This window comes from Trachurus trachurus (assembly GCF_905171665.1).
Source record: "Trachurus trachurus genome assembly, chromosome: 17".
NCBI classification, from domain to species: domain Eukaryota; kingdom Metazoa; phylum Chordata; class Actinopteri; order Carangiformes; family Carangidae; genus Trachurus; species Trachurus trachurus.
This window is the reverse complement of record NC_139900.1, coordinates 10862539-10878212: the sequence shown is the minus strand read 5'-3', so window position 1 is coordinate 10878212 and position 15674 is coordinate 10862539. Positions and strand designations below refer to the sequence as shown.

General features: G+C 40.8%; 1 protein-coding gene across 2 annotated transcripts in view; it reads left to right on the top strand.

The window, feature by feature from the left end:
- Window positions 1-4552: 4552 nt before the first annotated feature.
- pigk (phosphatidylinositol glycan anchor biosynthesis, class K) overlaps window positions 4553-15674 on the top strand; it is a 32451-nt gene continuing 21329 nt past the window's right edge. The window contains exons 1-9 of one of the 2 annotated variants that reach the window (XM_083990855.1): window positions 4553-4662; window positions 4872-4937; window positions 5066-5157; window positions 6126-6261; window positions 7371-7482; window positions 8759-8855; window positions 10621-10738; window positions 12187-12291; window positions 14349-14521. In XM_083990855.1, coding sequence (XP_083846981.1) covers window positions 4597-4662; window positions 4872-4937; window positions 5066-5157; window positions 6126-6261; window positions 7371-7482; window positions 8759-8855; window positions 10621-10738; window positions 12187-12291; window positions 14349-14521 — 965 coding nt within the window. In that variant the 5' untranslated portion in view covers window positions 4553-4596. Of the gene's footprint in view, window positions 4663-4871; window positions 4938-5065; window positions 5158-6125; window positions 6262-7370; window positions 7483-8758; window positions 8856-10620; window positions 10739-12180; window positions 12292-14348; window positions 14522-15674 lie in introns of both variants that reach the window. The other variant, XM_083990854.1, reaches the window with a different exon arrangement.

Here is a 15674-nt window from a genome sequence, read left to right as displayed (position 1 = left end):
CAGATTTTTTTTTTTTTTTTTTGCCCCCTCTCTCTCTCTTTCTCTCTCTCTCTCTCCCTCTCTCTTCTGGTGTCTTCAGTGCCGTGAGGTAATCTTTGGTTAACGACCGAGCTCCGGACAGATTTCTTCTTTCCCCCCCTTCAGCGCATTTTTGCCTCGTGCCTCGCGTGGACTTTACAACTGGATTCCTGCAGGCAGTCACAGTGCCACCGCTGATGCGGATGCGTGGCTCGTCCGTCCTCCCTCCTGCTGCGCTCTGCCTCCACCACGCGCCGTGAGAGCGTGTGTGTGTGCGTGCGTGTATGTGTGTGTGTTGGCACAGAGGTTGCGCGCTGTGTGTGCCAAAAAGAAAAAAACGCACGCACCGCCTCTACGAGTTTTTTTTTTTTTTTTACCATACCGATTGTGAAACGGTCGTGAGCTGCAATGTTACAGTGACACAGTGGAGAAAAGTGATCTAGTAGATAATTAAGAACCGCACTGACTTCACTGTAGTTGCTTCAATTGAATGCTTCTTTAATCTTCTGATACTCTGAACTTTTCACCCCACTAATCCGACAGCTGCAGTTACTTACAGAGTTACTTATTAGAGAAACAAAACCCATATCAAGTCTATCCAATATACTGTAGGCTAATACATTTTACAGATTAACAGTATATCATTGATAAATCAATAATATGGATCTGATAATAAAATAATATATATGGACATTAATATAAAGTTTCAAGTTTTTAATTGATGATCCTTCTCTTCTTTTATAGAATATTCACTACTTTTACTTGTACCTATATTGCTACTTCTACTAAATAATATGAATTCTTCCACCACTTTAATGGTCAACATAATCTTCCAGCTGTTGCTTACAGAAAGTTATTTAATTTTTGCAATCAGAACACACAAGTTGCTCCTCAGCCTTTTCTTCACTTTATTTTGTTCTTCTTTTGTCAAGTCAAGCTGCTGTTTCAAAGTTCAAAATAAATCTCTAAACTCACTTTTTTTTTTTTTTTTTTTTTAGACAAGAACAAGTAAAGTTTTATCGTTGATTAGTGTGACCTTAATTTTCGGCCCATTATCACAACCAACGAGCCTCCTGAAGTATCTGTTGAATGTTTTGAAACAGACTTTCAGCACACGCAGCTTTCTGCATGTGTTTGACCGCAGGTCAGACTCTTAACTTGCATAACAATGTCTTTACTTTGGGACATACATAGAAACAAACGGATCAGCAAAAGGCGTATTCTCCTAGTCACACAATCATGGCTTTTTTAGGCAACCCAGGAATAGGCCAGTTTGACTGCCTGGTGCAACCCCTGGTGTGTCCCATATAGGATTTGATTCTTATAGGCCACTAATCCTCTTGACAACTGGACAGCTGACTTTGAGTCTCCTTGTTGTATCACGGAACAACGTTAGATTAGTTCAGTGCCATTACTGCCATTGGAAAGTGGCGACCATTCACTCCGAATAACATTTCATGCATGACCAAGACTCACAGCTGACGGAGGACACAACAGACTGACAGTAAAATGCTAATTTATGGATTGGAAATGGAATAACGATTAGATTTATGCAACTTAGAAACTGCTTTGTGGGAGATCTGTGCTCGGGTTTTTTTTTTTTTTTCATTTGTCTAATGTGATGCATTTGGAGGAGGACATTACTGTGATGAGCACTGCAGGCAAAGAGAGTGGTGATGCTGAGGGTCAGAAAGAAAGCAGCAAAGGTATACAGTAGGAGACGTCCCTGGGATTAAAGTGGTTAGCAGACCTGGAAAGGCGCCCCGCGGTGTGTCAAAACTGATTTGGATGCTACGTTTCCAGCCCGACCGTCTGCTGTGCTGTGCTGTAATCATACATTAGAATTGCATGAGGGATATGTTTTTTTCCTAGCTTCACCTTACTACAGGGATCCCAGACACTTAGGCTACTTCAGATTGAACATGACGTGCATTTTGACATCTGCTGCCTGTGATATCCATGTCACTTCTCATTACCCGGGCCCTTACCACTTAGCTGGAGAGGACACTTGAATATGAAGCTGTCAAAGACCATTACTTATCTAATGTGTACTTTTTTCCCCTCTTGTCAGTGTATCAGCCATATCTGACCAAATGATAATTAGTTTAATTAGACAGCTGTGGCCCCTGGGGTATCATCAATAGGCTACATACCCGTAATGCAAAATCAAACAGCTGTTAACAGATGTGTTGCAATAAAACATACAGGGGGAAAACCAATCATATGTCACTTTAAGGGCAGTTTCACAGAATAAAATGGTTATTTGCATATTGCTTTTTGTTATGAACAGTCCAGAAGCATAAGAAAACTTTAATAACAGAACCAAATGAGCCTATAAGGGACTAGATAGATGGCGATCTTGCAGAAATATAAACACATTTGTTATCGTCGGTCAGAATTAAATAACAGGGCTGAACCGAATCTAATTTGCAAGTTCATAAATTGTCCTGTGACATATCCTAAGTGCATCTAAAGTATCGTATCTGCAGGAACTGACATTAATAATTGTGATGTCTTGGTTGTCTTGATCTATAAGTTCAGAAATAGATGATTGTTTACTCCCATAGCAGCTCTGTATCTGCCCATGCCATGATAAGCCTTTGCCTCTCATACACAGGAAGCAACATCTGATAACCACATGGGCTGCTACTACTCACTGTCACAAGTGTTATATCAGCACTGATCAACTGATATAACATTCATTAAAAACATTTAATATGTCCCACCAGTTTTCAAAAAGAAGAAGAAGAAGAAGAAGAAGAAAGAAAAGAAAAAAAAGGAACCATATACCCTAGCCTAATAACAAAATATAGTATTTCTTTGCAGTGGGCATGTAGGCCTATGTAAATTCAGAGCAATGATGGTGACTCATTGGCTCTTAAAAAATGTTTAACCTTAATTAAAAATGCATATTCAATTCAATTCAACCTTATTTATAAAGCACATTTCATGCACAAGACAGAATCAATGTGCTTCACAACTGGTATATAATATAGTTAGAGTAAAAAAACAAAAACAAAAACAATCATAAGAAATCAAATAGAAATCAATCAGAAAGTGTAATAGCCAGTAAACAATGATATGTATATGTACATGTGCAACCAAGGCACATGCTCCACTTATTAGTGTCTGTTATTTTATATCTTTATTAAGCCAATTCCCTTGACATAAGCATATATATGTGTTCTGCATATACTCTTTGGTATTTTACACAAGGTCAGACAGATCCTTTTTTGTATGTGTGCTTGGATATTGGTATAACCATATAAACTTCAGCAGAGAAATATTCTACATACCCATATTCTCCTTCATTTATATTATATTGTGAATGCTTCATGAGTTGGCCTATGGGTCAGTGACATTTTTAAATAGTCATGATTTACCGGCTCTACCATAAGAATGTCTTGGCTCATGCCCCTGAGGTGGAGAAGCCGTGTGAGACCTATTAAAGTCCTTTTTTTTTTTTTTTTTACCTGTTAAAAAATGTAACGATGTTTCCTCCCTGTCAGTGCCCGATCCGTACCCGGAACACGATCCGTTCCAGTGCTTCTGCGCATGCGCCGTTTTACGGCATTAGCTTCAAAGCTATGCTAACTGATAGCCTAGCAGTAGAGCAGCTAAAAGTCCGCCGTAGCGTTGTTAAAACGTCACTTTATTAATTTTAAATATTTTTTCATGCGAGAAAGTCACAGAGTTTAGAGTCCTAATCTGTGGCAGTTTATCCAACTGACGTCTGTTTGGAAGTTTGCTCCGGTTTTGGGAGAAGTGCAGAGCTAGCTGGGAGCAGAGCTGGGAGCAGCTACCTGGGAGTAACGTTAGCCACCGGGAGCTAACGTTAGCTCGCTGCTCGGCTCATCTCAGAGGCAGCAGCCGGCCGGCTGAGGTGATTGACCGGTCACCCAGACGTCGTCATGCCGGTGGAGAAAGCGAGCAGATTAATTTATGGTCTCATTGATTAGTTTGTGTAAATGAAAAGTGAAGCTTCAGGAGGAGCTGGTCAGAGGAGCAGTGCTGACTTGCTGCTGTCTGTATGTGCAGAAATCACCACATTTACATCAATAAATAAATGTTTTACAATTAACTGATCGGTCTACATTACAATCAGAAATAGAACAGAGGGGAATTCGTTGCGACGTGCTTGTGTTTTTCCTCATAGAACGTCTCTGTTTTCATCCATATCCGCGGTGTCTGCCGTAAACTAAAAGAAGGGGGGAGTGCGCATGTGCGTGCGCATGCGCAGAAGCGTCCTGGAACGGATCGTGTTCCGGGTACGGATCGGGCACTGACAGAATTCGTTGCGACGTGCTTGTGTTTTTCCTCATAGAACGTCTCTGTTTTCATCCATATCCGCGGTGTCTGCCGTAAACTAAAAGAAGGGGGGAGTGCGCATGTGCGTGCGCATGCGCAGAAGCGTCCTGGAACGGATCGTGTTCCGGGTACGGATCGGGCACTGACACTCCCCACCTAACGTTCCTCGCGCTGCGACTTTTATTTTGAAACGTCTCCAACCGGAAGCGCGTGCTGGGCGGAGCCACCGGTTTCCACTTCCTGGATGCACATTGCTAACACAGCTGCACAATGAAAATACTGAACTTACTCACCGTATTTTCCATCTACCTGCTGGCGGACAGCCTGAACATCGATGTGAGTGAATGTTTTTTTGCATGCGCTTCTCAATTTCCCGCCAATTTGTGTGTTTACGTAAGAAATCTCCCCGTGATATCGTTTCCATGTTAGCTTCATGTGCTAGCCGGTTAGCTGCTGCTGCTGTTTTGGGGATGAACCTGCTGACAGCTTATTCAAATGACCACTTAACACGTGTAGATGTATTTATCTTTCACTTGTTCCTTCAGGATAATGCGGGGCATATCTTAAGCAACATGTTCAGCAGCGGACACACCAACAACTGGGCTGTTCTGGTCAGTATTAATCAATGCTACATCTCTGCTAGAGCTCATGCTAATTGTTTTTTGTTGTTGTCGTTGTTGCTCCTGCCTGATTAACTGGTTCTTCTCTCACCTTTGCTTCCTCCATGTTTGACACTCAGGTGTGCACATCCAGGTTCTGGTTCAACTACCGTCATGTGGCCAACAGTCTGTCTGTGTACAGAAGTGTTAAGAGGCTGGGCATCCCTGACAGGTAACTGTACAGTAGTAAAACTGCTTTTCTTAATCTTCCACATGTACTGTATCAGTTTTAGATTTTAAAAGGTGATCATAATCTAAAATATGAGCTGATATTAAAGATGCTGATGTTTTTAGGTTTATTTGGGTTGCTATTAAACACTAGTTTTAGCTGCCTTTGCAACTATATACTCTGTATGCCTGAATTTAACCAGCTATCTATATCTATCTGTCGATACTTGACAATAAAGCTGAAAGGAATAGTCAGTTAATTGTTTAGTGAAAAGTACAAAAGTAATTAGGAACTCTTTATATAATATTTTCTCTTATTTCAGACCTTTTTCTTTTTTTTAGTATATTTTTTTGGCGTTTTTGCCTTTTTAAAAATTTGACAGCACATAGTGAGATAGACAGGAAAGGGGGAGGCAGAGAGAGGGGGAATGACATGCAGGAAAGGTCTGCCCGACGCGGGATTCGAACCGGGGACGCCTGCGTTGAGGACTGTAGCCTCTTCATGGGGCGGCCGCCTTAACCACTGCGCCACGCACCGCCCCTTTTCAGACCATTTTTTAATATTATGCACAATACATGTACTCAGCGAACACAATGGAGGTTCAAACTTCATGTTTGTGTTTTTCCATTATAGGGCATTGAGTAAAGATGAATAAATATGATGAATGAAGAAAAAAAGCACTGCAAGACTGCAACATATCGAAAAATGTTAAATGAACAAATGAAGGCAAAAAAACAACACTTTCTTAATGCACTGTAGTTTTTCTTTTCTTTTTTTTGCTGTCCAATAGTAACCTTGATCAATAAACTGAACAAGAAACTGATCCCTCTGTTTGTTTATGTGGAGAAAAAAAAGCATCTGCCACATAAATATTGTGAAATGTGATATTTTATTATCAGAGTAATGACCTACATACCATCCACTCATCTTCCATCATAATAACTTTGGATCTTTGTTTTCTCTTCCTGCAGCCACATAGTTCTGATGCTGGCTGATGATATGGCCTGCAACCACAGAAACCCCAAACCTGCCACAGTGTTCAGCCATAAGAACATGGAGCTGAATGTTTACGGTGACGACGTGGAGGTGGACTACCGAGGATACGAGGTTGGTTTTTCTCACAATCGGCCAACTCTATTCTGTTAAACTCGTTCATAGAAAGACGTCTGTCACTCTTATTGTAATCTTTTTAAAATGTTCTTTTCTTTCTAATCCTCTGACATTGTATTCTTGCCACATCCTAACTATTCAAGGATAAAAAATGCAGCTTGATAGAAATTAAATAATGATCAGATTTTCAGACAAAAAAAGCACAAGGCTAGCGAGTGAGTGCCTGAAGCAAGTCTAGTGCTTTTTTGTCCGTCTATCCAATTTTTTAAGCTTCAAGAGCACTTCGCATCACCTGGAGTTTACTCGACATAAATTCTTACTCCATTTGCAAGATTTTGAAGTTGTGTATCTAATTTTTAAACCTCTGGTACTAATTGTATGCACATTTGTATGTGTATCTGAATTTGATGTGGACAAGTGTTCATTAAAATTTGAAATGTGCAACTTCCATATCTTGCAGAGAAATAGTGTCAGAAGCGATCTCATATTGTTTTCAGAACTTCATATCAAAAAGTAAAACGTAACTCACTTAGATGGGTATTGACAGAAGTGTACAGTAGTAGGGAATTGGATGGATTGTGTTCAACTCTGCAGGTCCAGTGTTTGCTCTGTCTGTTGACCAGGAAATGACTTCATGTCACATGAGTCCTTCAGCAGAGGAGCACCCGAGTGTTTTGTTTGTTGTGGATCTGGACAGAGCCACATCGGCTTTTCCCCCTCTATCACAGTTTGTCTTTGATTATTTACTTTGCCTTGTGCTGGTTATTTAAAAAATGATGAATGATAATCCCTTACATGAAGAGCTGATAACGATGAAGGAACACAAGGGAAAATAATACAATGATCAATTGACTTTCCGTTTAATAAAAAGCCAAGTGACGCAGGACAAAAATGTTTTTCTGTAACCTTCAGACTGACCCCACTTGAACAGATGAAACGTTTAATCATATTCTCTTTATTACACTGACACGCTCCTCTCACTGTTTTATTAAACACAGACTCCTGAATTAGAGAAAGCACAATTTTATCATTTATCACTTCTGGTTCATGCTGGGTTATGAAAAACAGTGATTTTTTAATGTACGTATATCCTGCCTGTGTGACAGGTAACCGTGGAGAATTTCCTGCGGGTTTTGACAGGACGGCTTCCACCCAGCACTCCACGCTCCAAGCGCCTCCTCTCTGATGACCGCAGCAACATCCTCATATACTTGACAGGTAATTAAAGGACAAATCCACCGGTGGAAGCTCCTCTTAGATCTAATGAGAACAAGATATTCAGTGCTAGGAGCTGTTTTCTGACTGAAGCAGTGTAACTCATTTTGTGTGTGTAGGCAGTTTCCTACATTGTCTACACCTCGGCTTTTAAGTTCCTCATATCATCCTCGGCCGACCTTAAACAGTAAACAGGTGCTGTAGGTGCGGATGAAGAGACCAAGATCATAGGAAAGTTTCCACCGGGAACTCTTTTTCCTGAAGGATGCACATTGTTCAGTATCTTGTCTTTGTTGTAGTTTGCAGAGTCTGACCTCAACAAAAAGCCGTTCTCATTAAATTTATGGCGGTTGTTGAGTGAAATGGCTCCTTTGCTCTTTTTCTCCTTAAGGTTAATGGGTTTGTAAAATTACAGTTAGGTACCCTTTTTTAATGATGAGATTCAAGGTGGTTATTGTTGTTTCAGGTCAGGTTACCCATCTCCTCCATGAAACACTGGAGGAAATCCAACAGAGTTTTCTAATTGACCGTCATAAACTTCAGGATGCTAAGCTGCTGATGGAGCGTTTTGCTTCTTCTTCTTTAAGTTTGAGAAGAAACCACAGGGACAAAACACCACAGATAACGAAGAAAGAAATAACACAGAAATAAAACATAGCACATAGAAAAATAGAGAAAAAATCTTAAGTAATCCCTTAAAGCCAGTTACCCCAACTCACCACCAGACAGGAGCAATTACAAAGGTACAGAACTTGTTATATAATATATTAATATGACTTCAGGTCTGTTTGGTTTCCACTAAACAATTATACTGGTCCAGAGAGTAAAATCACAAAGAGGTAAACACTATTATAATGTTCTGAGATGAACTCCTTGTTTTACCACATTTAAAATTTCAAATGATGAATATTTATGTCAAAACCAACACATTTAAAAAAAAAAGCGACCACAAAGAAGCTGTAACACTGGCTATTATTTTCCATGTATACATACTAAATACACCACATATAGAATCTATAGTGTATAATAATGTGATATATACTGTATATTCCCAGGAGATTTTGTCTTGAGGTATATTTTATATATTTAGTTGAATGGCTCCATTTTCTTTATCGTTTTCATCTGAGGCTGAATGAGTCCATGTTTGTTTCTCCCACGCAGTGAGCAAGGCCGCCAGAAGCTCTTCATGTTTCCCATTAGTTTGTGGTCCATAGGATATTTGTTTTGAATTATAAATCAGAGGTGAATGAATTATTAATCCTGTGTGTTTGTCTAACAGGCCATGGTGGGAACGGTTTCCTGAAGTTCCAGGACTCAGAGGAGATCAGTAATGTGGAGCTGGCCGACGCTTTTCAGCAGATGTGGCAGAAGAGAAGGTAAATAAACCGGAAAGAGACATAAATAATTTAAAGGGAAAACAGCTTCACACAGTAACGTCACATGTTGCGTGTCCGTCTACAGACTCGACTCTTTATAGAACCAGTTAGCTGTTAACTGCTTCTAGCTGCTCTCGGCTCATGCACTACTCTCCGTACGGATTCACAGTGTTTGTTGATCCTCTCGTTTACAACGTTGAAGCTGCTGCAGCTGAGAAAGTGATAGAAAATCTCGTCTTGTTGCAGGGATGTAGAAGTAGAAGTGCGGTCAGCAGAGACGGTGACTCACGCTTCAAATATCACAGTTGAATGTGGTCAAGAGGTGCAAGAGGTTTAAACCAGGAGAGGAGAGTGGAGGGGGTGTGTGGCCTTTAAAGTGTCTATAGGCTCTGATGTGCTGTGTGTTGGAGGCAGAGCTGCTTTAGAGCAACTTAAAGGGATAGTTCAACATTTTGGCAAATCCACTTACCACCATAATCCCTATAGTCATAGCAGTAGGTTCATTACCTTTAATTATCGGTGCATGTTGTTTTGAGATCCGCGGGGCAGAGACGTGAGCTGCTCAGGGAACGGTACAGGTCCCCTGTCCCTCATCAAACTCATCAAATACACAATCCAACAACTCCAAAACGCTCTGGTGAACAAGCTGTGACCTGCACATTCACCACGCTATGAGATAATCATGTAACACTACAAGACTGAGTTCTTTTGGAACCAAATGCTGCTGGGTGGAGTGATTTCAAAAGCAAAAGTAGTTCTGAGTATTTGCTTCATGTGTCTTAATGTTACATACATTATTATCTCATAGCGTGGTGAATGTTCAGGTCACAACTTGTTCACCAGAGCGTTTTGGAGTTGTTGGATTGTGTATTTGATGAGTTTGATGAGGGGCACCGATAATTAAAGGTAATGAAAAATGCAGTTCAACACTCAACTGAGTGTGTTGTATCTCCCAGAAACTCTGAAGTGTATTTTGGTTCAGTCTGTGGGCTCATGGTCATTTGATCCATTTTTCATATAAAAATAGTGATTATAACAGTTTTATATTTGGACTGTTACCAACGCAGTACTGTCAGTGGAGAATCTGACTCATTTCCTTAAACGCAACACATCATATATCCATCAATTAATACATAATACAAAAGGGGAACTGCCTCTATAAATGGAATAATGTTTCAGTGTTTAATTTTTTTTAAATTGCCAGGCACTAAACGAGCTTCCATCATCCTTCAAACCTATCAAGAGAGAGTCTGGGTTACAGTTCGGCCCCAGGCTACAAGATAAAAGCTTTAGTGACGCCGGCCTCGATGCTGATGTGATAATTGCCGGCTTTAACTCCCAAATTAAACCCTCTTTAGAGACTCCCCCCCCCCCCCCTAAAAAACCACCTTATGCAGTTCTGTCGCATGGATTTAAAGACCTCGCCGTGTTTGTCTGGAGCAGCGGGGGTTAAAAATAAAGTTTGTAGTGAATTTTTCTCCGTAATAAGAGGGAAAAAGGGAGAAGGAAGTGAAACGACGTGTGTGTTTGTGAGTGTGTGTGGGTGGGTGTGTTAGAGGAGCTGAATGGTGCTGTTGGTTTTTCTTGGTCACCATGGCAACTGCAGCATGAAAGATGATGAGAGGGTTTGTGTGACACTGGGGTTTATTGGCAGAAATGGACGAATGTTATGCCAGCAGTGGATCCTCTCATCAGTTTTTGGTTTGAGAATGTACATAATCCTGTTTCTCGCTGTGTGTGTGTGTGTGTGTGTGTGTGTGTCCAGGTACAACGAGCTGCTCTTCATCATCGACACCTGTCAGGGCGCCTCCATGTACGAGAGGTTCTACTCTCCCAACCTCATGGCGCTGGCCAGCAGTCAGGTCGGAGAAGACTCCCTGTCGGTGAGTTACCTGCTCTCCGTGAGGACGCCGGGATAAATAAATGAAAAGTCATCAATCAGTTTGTCAGCGTCTCTAATAAGCTGTGAGGTTTGATCGCACAGCGAAGCTGAAGACCAAGCCTGAAGTTTATTACGATTTATAATAGTGTGATGTTCATTATCATACTGATGATACTGGGACTAAACACAGTGCTGCTCATTTATTTCAATGTTGACTCATTAACTGATGATGACGCACTAAGTCTTAAACACAATAACAACAATAACAGTGAAGGGTCAAATCAATTGCAAATCAAATGTCCAGTTTTTACACATTTACAAGTTGCTCCCCATCTACTATAGTGCAGTATCTATCTATCTATCTATCTATCTATCTATCTATCTATCTATCTATCTATCTATCTATCTATCTATCTATCTATCTATCTATCTATCTATCTATCTATCTATCTATCTATCTATCTATCTATCTATCTATCTATCTATCTATCTATCTATCAATCATAGGGCTCTTGAATATCCCAATAATGTAAAGTGATTCAAACGGCATGTGTGAAATCTTAGTTGTTCACCACTAAGTCTTCGTTATTTATATAGTGAGGAATGATTTCAAACTCAATTTATTTTCTTCACTAACAATTCTTTCATAATTCATATGCACAGTTGAGCAGGTGACAGTTTTTATTGTTGTGCTTGATTGGTTCGTATCTGTGACCTGTTAATTCTGAATCACTAGTAATTAGATTAAAAACTTAATAGTTTAAGTTATTTCTAATACAGACATTACCACCTGTTTTAATGTAGATCCGTGTCCAGTCTATTGGTTAGCTGGTGGTGTAAGTTTCATGTTGTGTCATTTTAAAGACATTGGTGTGTGTGTGTTAGTGTAAATTGACTGTAAAACTGTTGTAACTTTGATTTTTATTAAAAAAAAATATATATTTATATCAGATCAGATGACAGTGGCTTGTAATAATGAACCAGACCTACAGAAACCAACCATCTGAATTTGTGTCCTTGGTTTCCAATGCTCTAATTGTGCGAGTGAGTGAGACCCACTGCGCTCTACCTGCTCAGCACCGAGCAGCAGACCGTGTTAGAGACGAGCTGCTGGACACAGCGAAGCATTTAGCAGCAAGGGAGCCACTTATTTCCCCCAGGAGTCGATGGAGACTAAAATGAGAGTTAATATTAGACTTACATTTTCCAGATGGCCAGGAGGAGCACGGCTGTGAGAAGCACTGTACTTCAACTCGTGTCTAAAGATCATTAAAAAATAAGATCACAGTAGTTTTAAGATGAGGGCAGCTTCTCATCGTGGCAGTAAAATCAGCTGCAGTTACAATATTAGCACTTAACTGTTTCCCTGTTTGCGTGCTCACAATATGCTGTTAGATTTAATGTTTCTATTCTCATATTTTGTTAAACTGTGTCTCGTTCCAGCATCAGCCAGATTTGGCCATAGGAGTCCATCTGATGGACCGTTACACCTTCTACCTGCTGGAGTTCCTGGAGGACATCCACCCTGCCAGCAAAGCCAACATGAACGACCTGGTGAGGATCTGTGTGCATGTGTGCAGAGTTCATGTCCATCCTTAAAGGGATAGGTCAACATTTTGGCAAATTGGCCCATTGCCATAATCCCTATAGTTTTAGGAGTAGGTTCGTTACCTTTATTTGTCGGTGCAAGCTATTTTTAGGACGGTGGAGCAGAGCTGCGATCTGCTCAGAGCTACACTACGGAGGCTCGTTTCCCTCATCAAACTCATCAAATACACAATCCAACAACTCCAAAACGCTCTGGTGGACAAGTTGTGACCTGCACATTCACCACGCTATGAGATAATAACAGAACGTTATGAGACAGAGTGGTTTTAGAGGTAAATTCAGAGACTGCTTGCTGAAAAACTGTCCCCGACAGGACTGGCATCAGCGGTTTTGCATAAATTTACCTTGAAAACAACTCTGACTCGTAACGTTGTGTTATTATCTCATAGTGTGGTGAATGTGCAGGTCACAACTTGTCCACCAGAGCGTTTTGGAGTTGTTGGATTGTGTATTTGATGAGTTTGATGAGGGAAACCAAGAAATCCCATTAGCCTCCGTAGCGTAGCTCTGAGCAGCTCACGGCTCTGCTCCGCCGTTCTAAAAACAGCTTGCACCGATAATTAAAGGTAACGAACCTACTGCTATGACTATAGGGATTATGGCAATGGACCTATTTGCCACAACGTTGAACCAACCCTTTTAAAGTAGCAGCTAATATTTCTTCTCATCTAGTAGCTGATTAATAAAAATAAGTGTTTAGTCATTTAAAAATCAGTTTCCAGGACCTCCAGATATCCATGAGGTGAATGATGTTAAGAAAAGCTTTCTCCAGATTGACAGAAGAGTTTTGATGATCCAAATACCAGACTTTGACAGGTGCTGCTTTTCTGAGGAAAATTCGAAAGAAACTGTGAAAATTGGCCTATTTCATTATCTTTTGACATTTTCCAGATGAAACAATTATTTGATTAATCAAAAGAAGAAAAAAACGAAAGAAAAGGTTGTGTGAGACGACGTCTGGCTGCTCTGCCCGTCTCGTCTGTCTCGCTTTCTAAGGTTTCTCGTCCTAGAGAATCCAGATGAAAGTTGCACTTGAAACAGAATGTGTGATACTGCGTTAAGGTTGTTGGCCTTTGACACATGACGGTGGAGAGGGCGAGCGCCCGTTGCTCGGGGCGGCCGTGGCTCAATCTCAGCAGCAACCGCTCTTTTCATCTTCCACACTCCTGCAGAGATCCACTGGCCCCGGGGACCGATCATCAACCCCCCCCACCACCACCACCACCTACCTACCTACCTACCTACCCCGCCCGCCTTAACCTCACCTGGAGTTACAATCAAAACGCCTCAGATCCATACTCGGCTCGACTTCAGCCGACGCGCTCTGACACAAGATTATTATTCTTTGTAATTTTCCTGTTTCTGAAGATGCGCTCTTTGTTCCACTGCTATTTGGTAGATTTAAGGATCAATGTTATGGATTTCTCCAACAAGCCCACCAAGTTTATCTATTCTTTTTTTTTTTTTTTTTAATCCAGACCTTTTGATGATACTGAAATTGCCTCCACTTCCCCCCCCAAAAAAAAAATCCTTCAGCAATTGTGTGTGTGTTTTTTTGCTCATCACAGTCTGTTTGGCTGACGGAGATAACGTTTGCCTCGGTTTAATGATTTTTATTTCTCCGCTCAAATGAAGAACCCAGTCGGACGACACGCCGATGAATCACACACTTAAGAGGATTAACCCACAAGTGGAAACGCACCAGGCACCAAAAGATTTGTAATTGATGATGACATGCACAAATGTCAGGCTTTATGTCTCTAATCTTCTCCACTCATTGTCACGCAGTTGAACACCTCACGCTGCTGCTCTGACTTGAAGCAGCTACAGGTTGCAGTCAACTGTTAGTGGGATTAAAAGGAGGAGACGCAAACAAACGTTAACACAAATAAAGCAAACATATCATTTTTGCATGAATGGCTTGAGCCCCATATTATTATTATTATTACATATACTTTGTTACAATAAGCTGCTTTTTCTTTTTCTCCTTCTGCTTTTTCCAGTTCAAAGTCTGTCCCAAGAGCCAGTGTGTGTCCACTCCGGGCCACCGTACCGACCTCTTCCTGAGGGACCCAGGCAGCGTCCTCATCACTGATTTCTTCGGGAGCGTCCGCAAAGTGGAGATCACCATGGAGACCATCAACCTGACCAGTCCCATCGAGCCAGTGGAGGAGAAGTAAGATGAATTTAGATAATTTATATAGAGTGGCCGTCTCTGGCAGCACGCCGCCTTACACTTTGGCATACTTTTTATTTATAAAGCTGTCTCGGGTCTGTTCCCCCACTATTTATGTAATTACATCTCTAAAGCAATTACTGCTTGCGTTCCAACGAGTTTTACTTATTAAACGTGCCCAAAGTTCATTCTGAATTTGGTAAGCACTGCTTTAAGGACACTGCACCTGCTGGAACGCACTGCAGAAAACTTTAAAGTTAAAGGAACTCATCAACCTTGCAACTTTGAAAACCAGTGTGAGAGACATTGGAGCCGCTTCATATCGCACTTCTTCTTGTTTTAATGTGAATCTGGAGTCTTAGTCCTGTTGCTTTTATCGTGCATATATTTTATCTGTGTTGTTGTGTGAGTTTCTGTGTGTTCTTCATTGTTGCAACTTTCCTATGCTGCTGTCTTGGCCAGGCATCCCTTGGAAAAGAGGTCATTGTATCTCAACAGGACCGACCTGGTTAAATAATGGTTAATGAATAAAAAAAATATATATATAAGTTATGTCATGTGAAAGTAAAATAAATATTAATAGTGGCTTTAAACAAAAAGCCAGATCTCTAAAACACCACTGTCATCACAACATACTGTTTTGACAGAGTTAGGAAGCAGTTTTGAAAAGTAAACTTGTCTAGAAATTTAAGGTGGACTGTAACAATCAACTACTCTTAACAAATAGGTTTCTACATTTGAACCTCAAGAGTCAAAGACCTTCCTTTTTTAAAATGTCCTTTTACTGGATTTGCTCTTGCTTTAATATCTTTTTAAATGTGAACGAACAATAACCATGATGATGATAAGCGGGTGGAATGAGGAGCTCTGGTGGATTTAGCGCTAAAGGGAAGTGATTTTAGTTTGAGGTGGATTAAGGGCAGCTGGGATGTAAAAGCCTTAATTGAGGTCGTCCTCCTTTTTGTTTTAATTGAAGCGCTGCAGGCCGCGTTCGCTCCGTGTTTGGTTTCAAACTAACTCGGTTTCGATTTCTGTTTTTAGAACATCTCTCATTAGTCTTATTGATTTTTTTCTACTAATAACCTGTTGAGTGGCCTGTTACCGGCAGAGGAAACCTCGCTGAGCACGTTGCCATGACTACCTACCTTGTGGG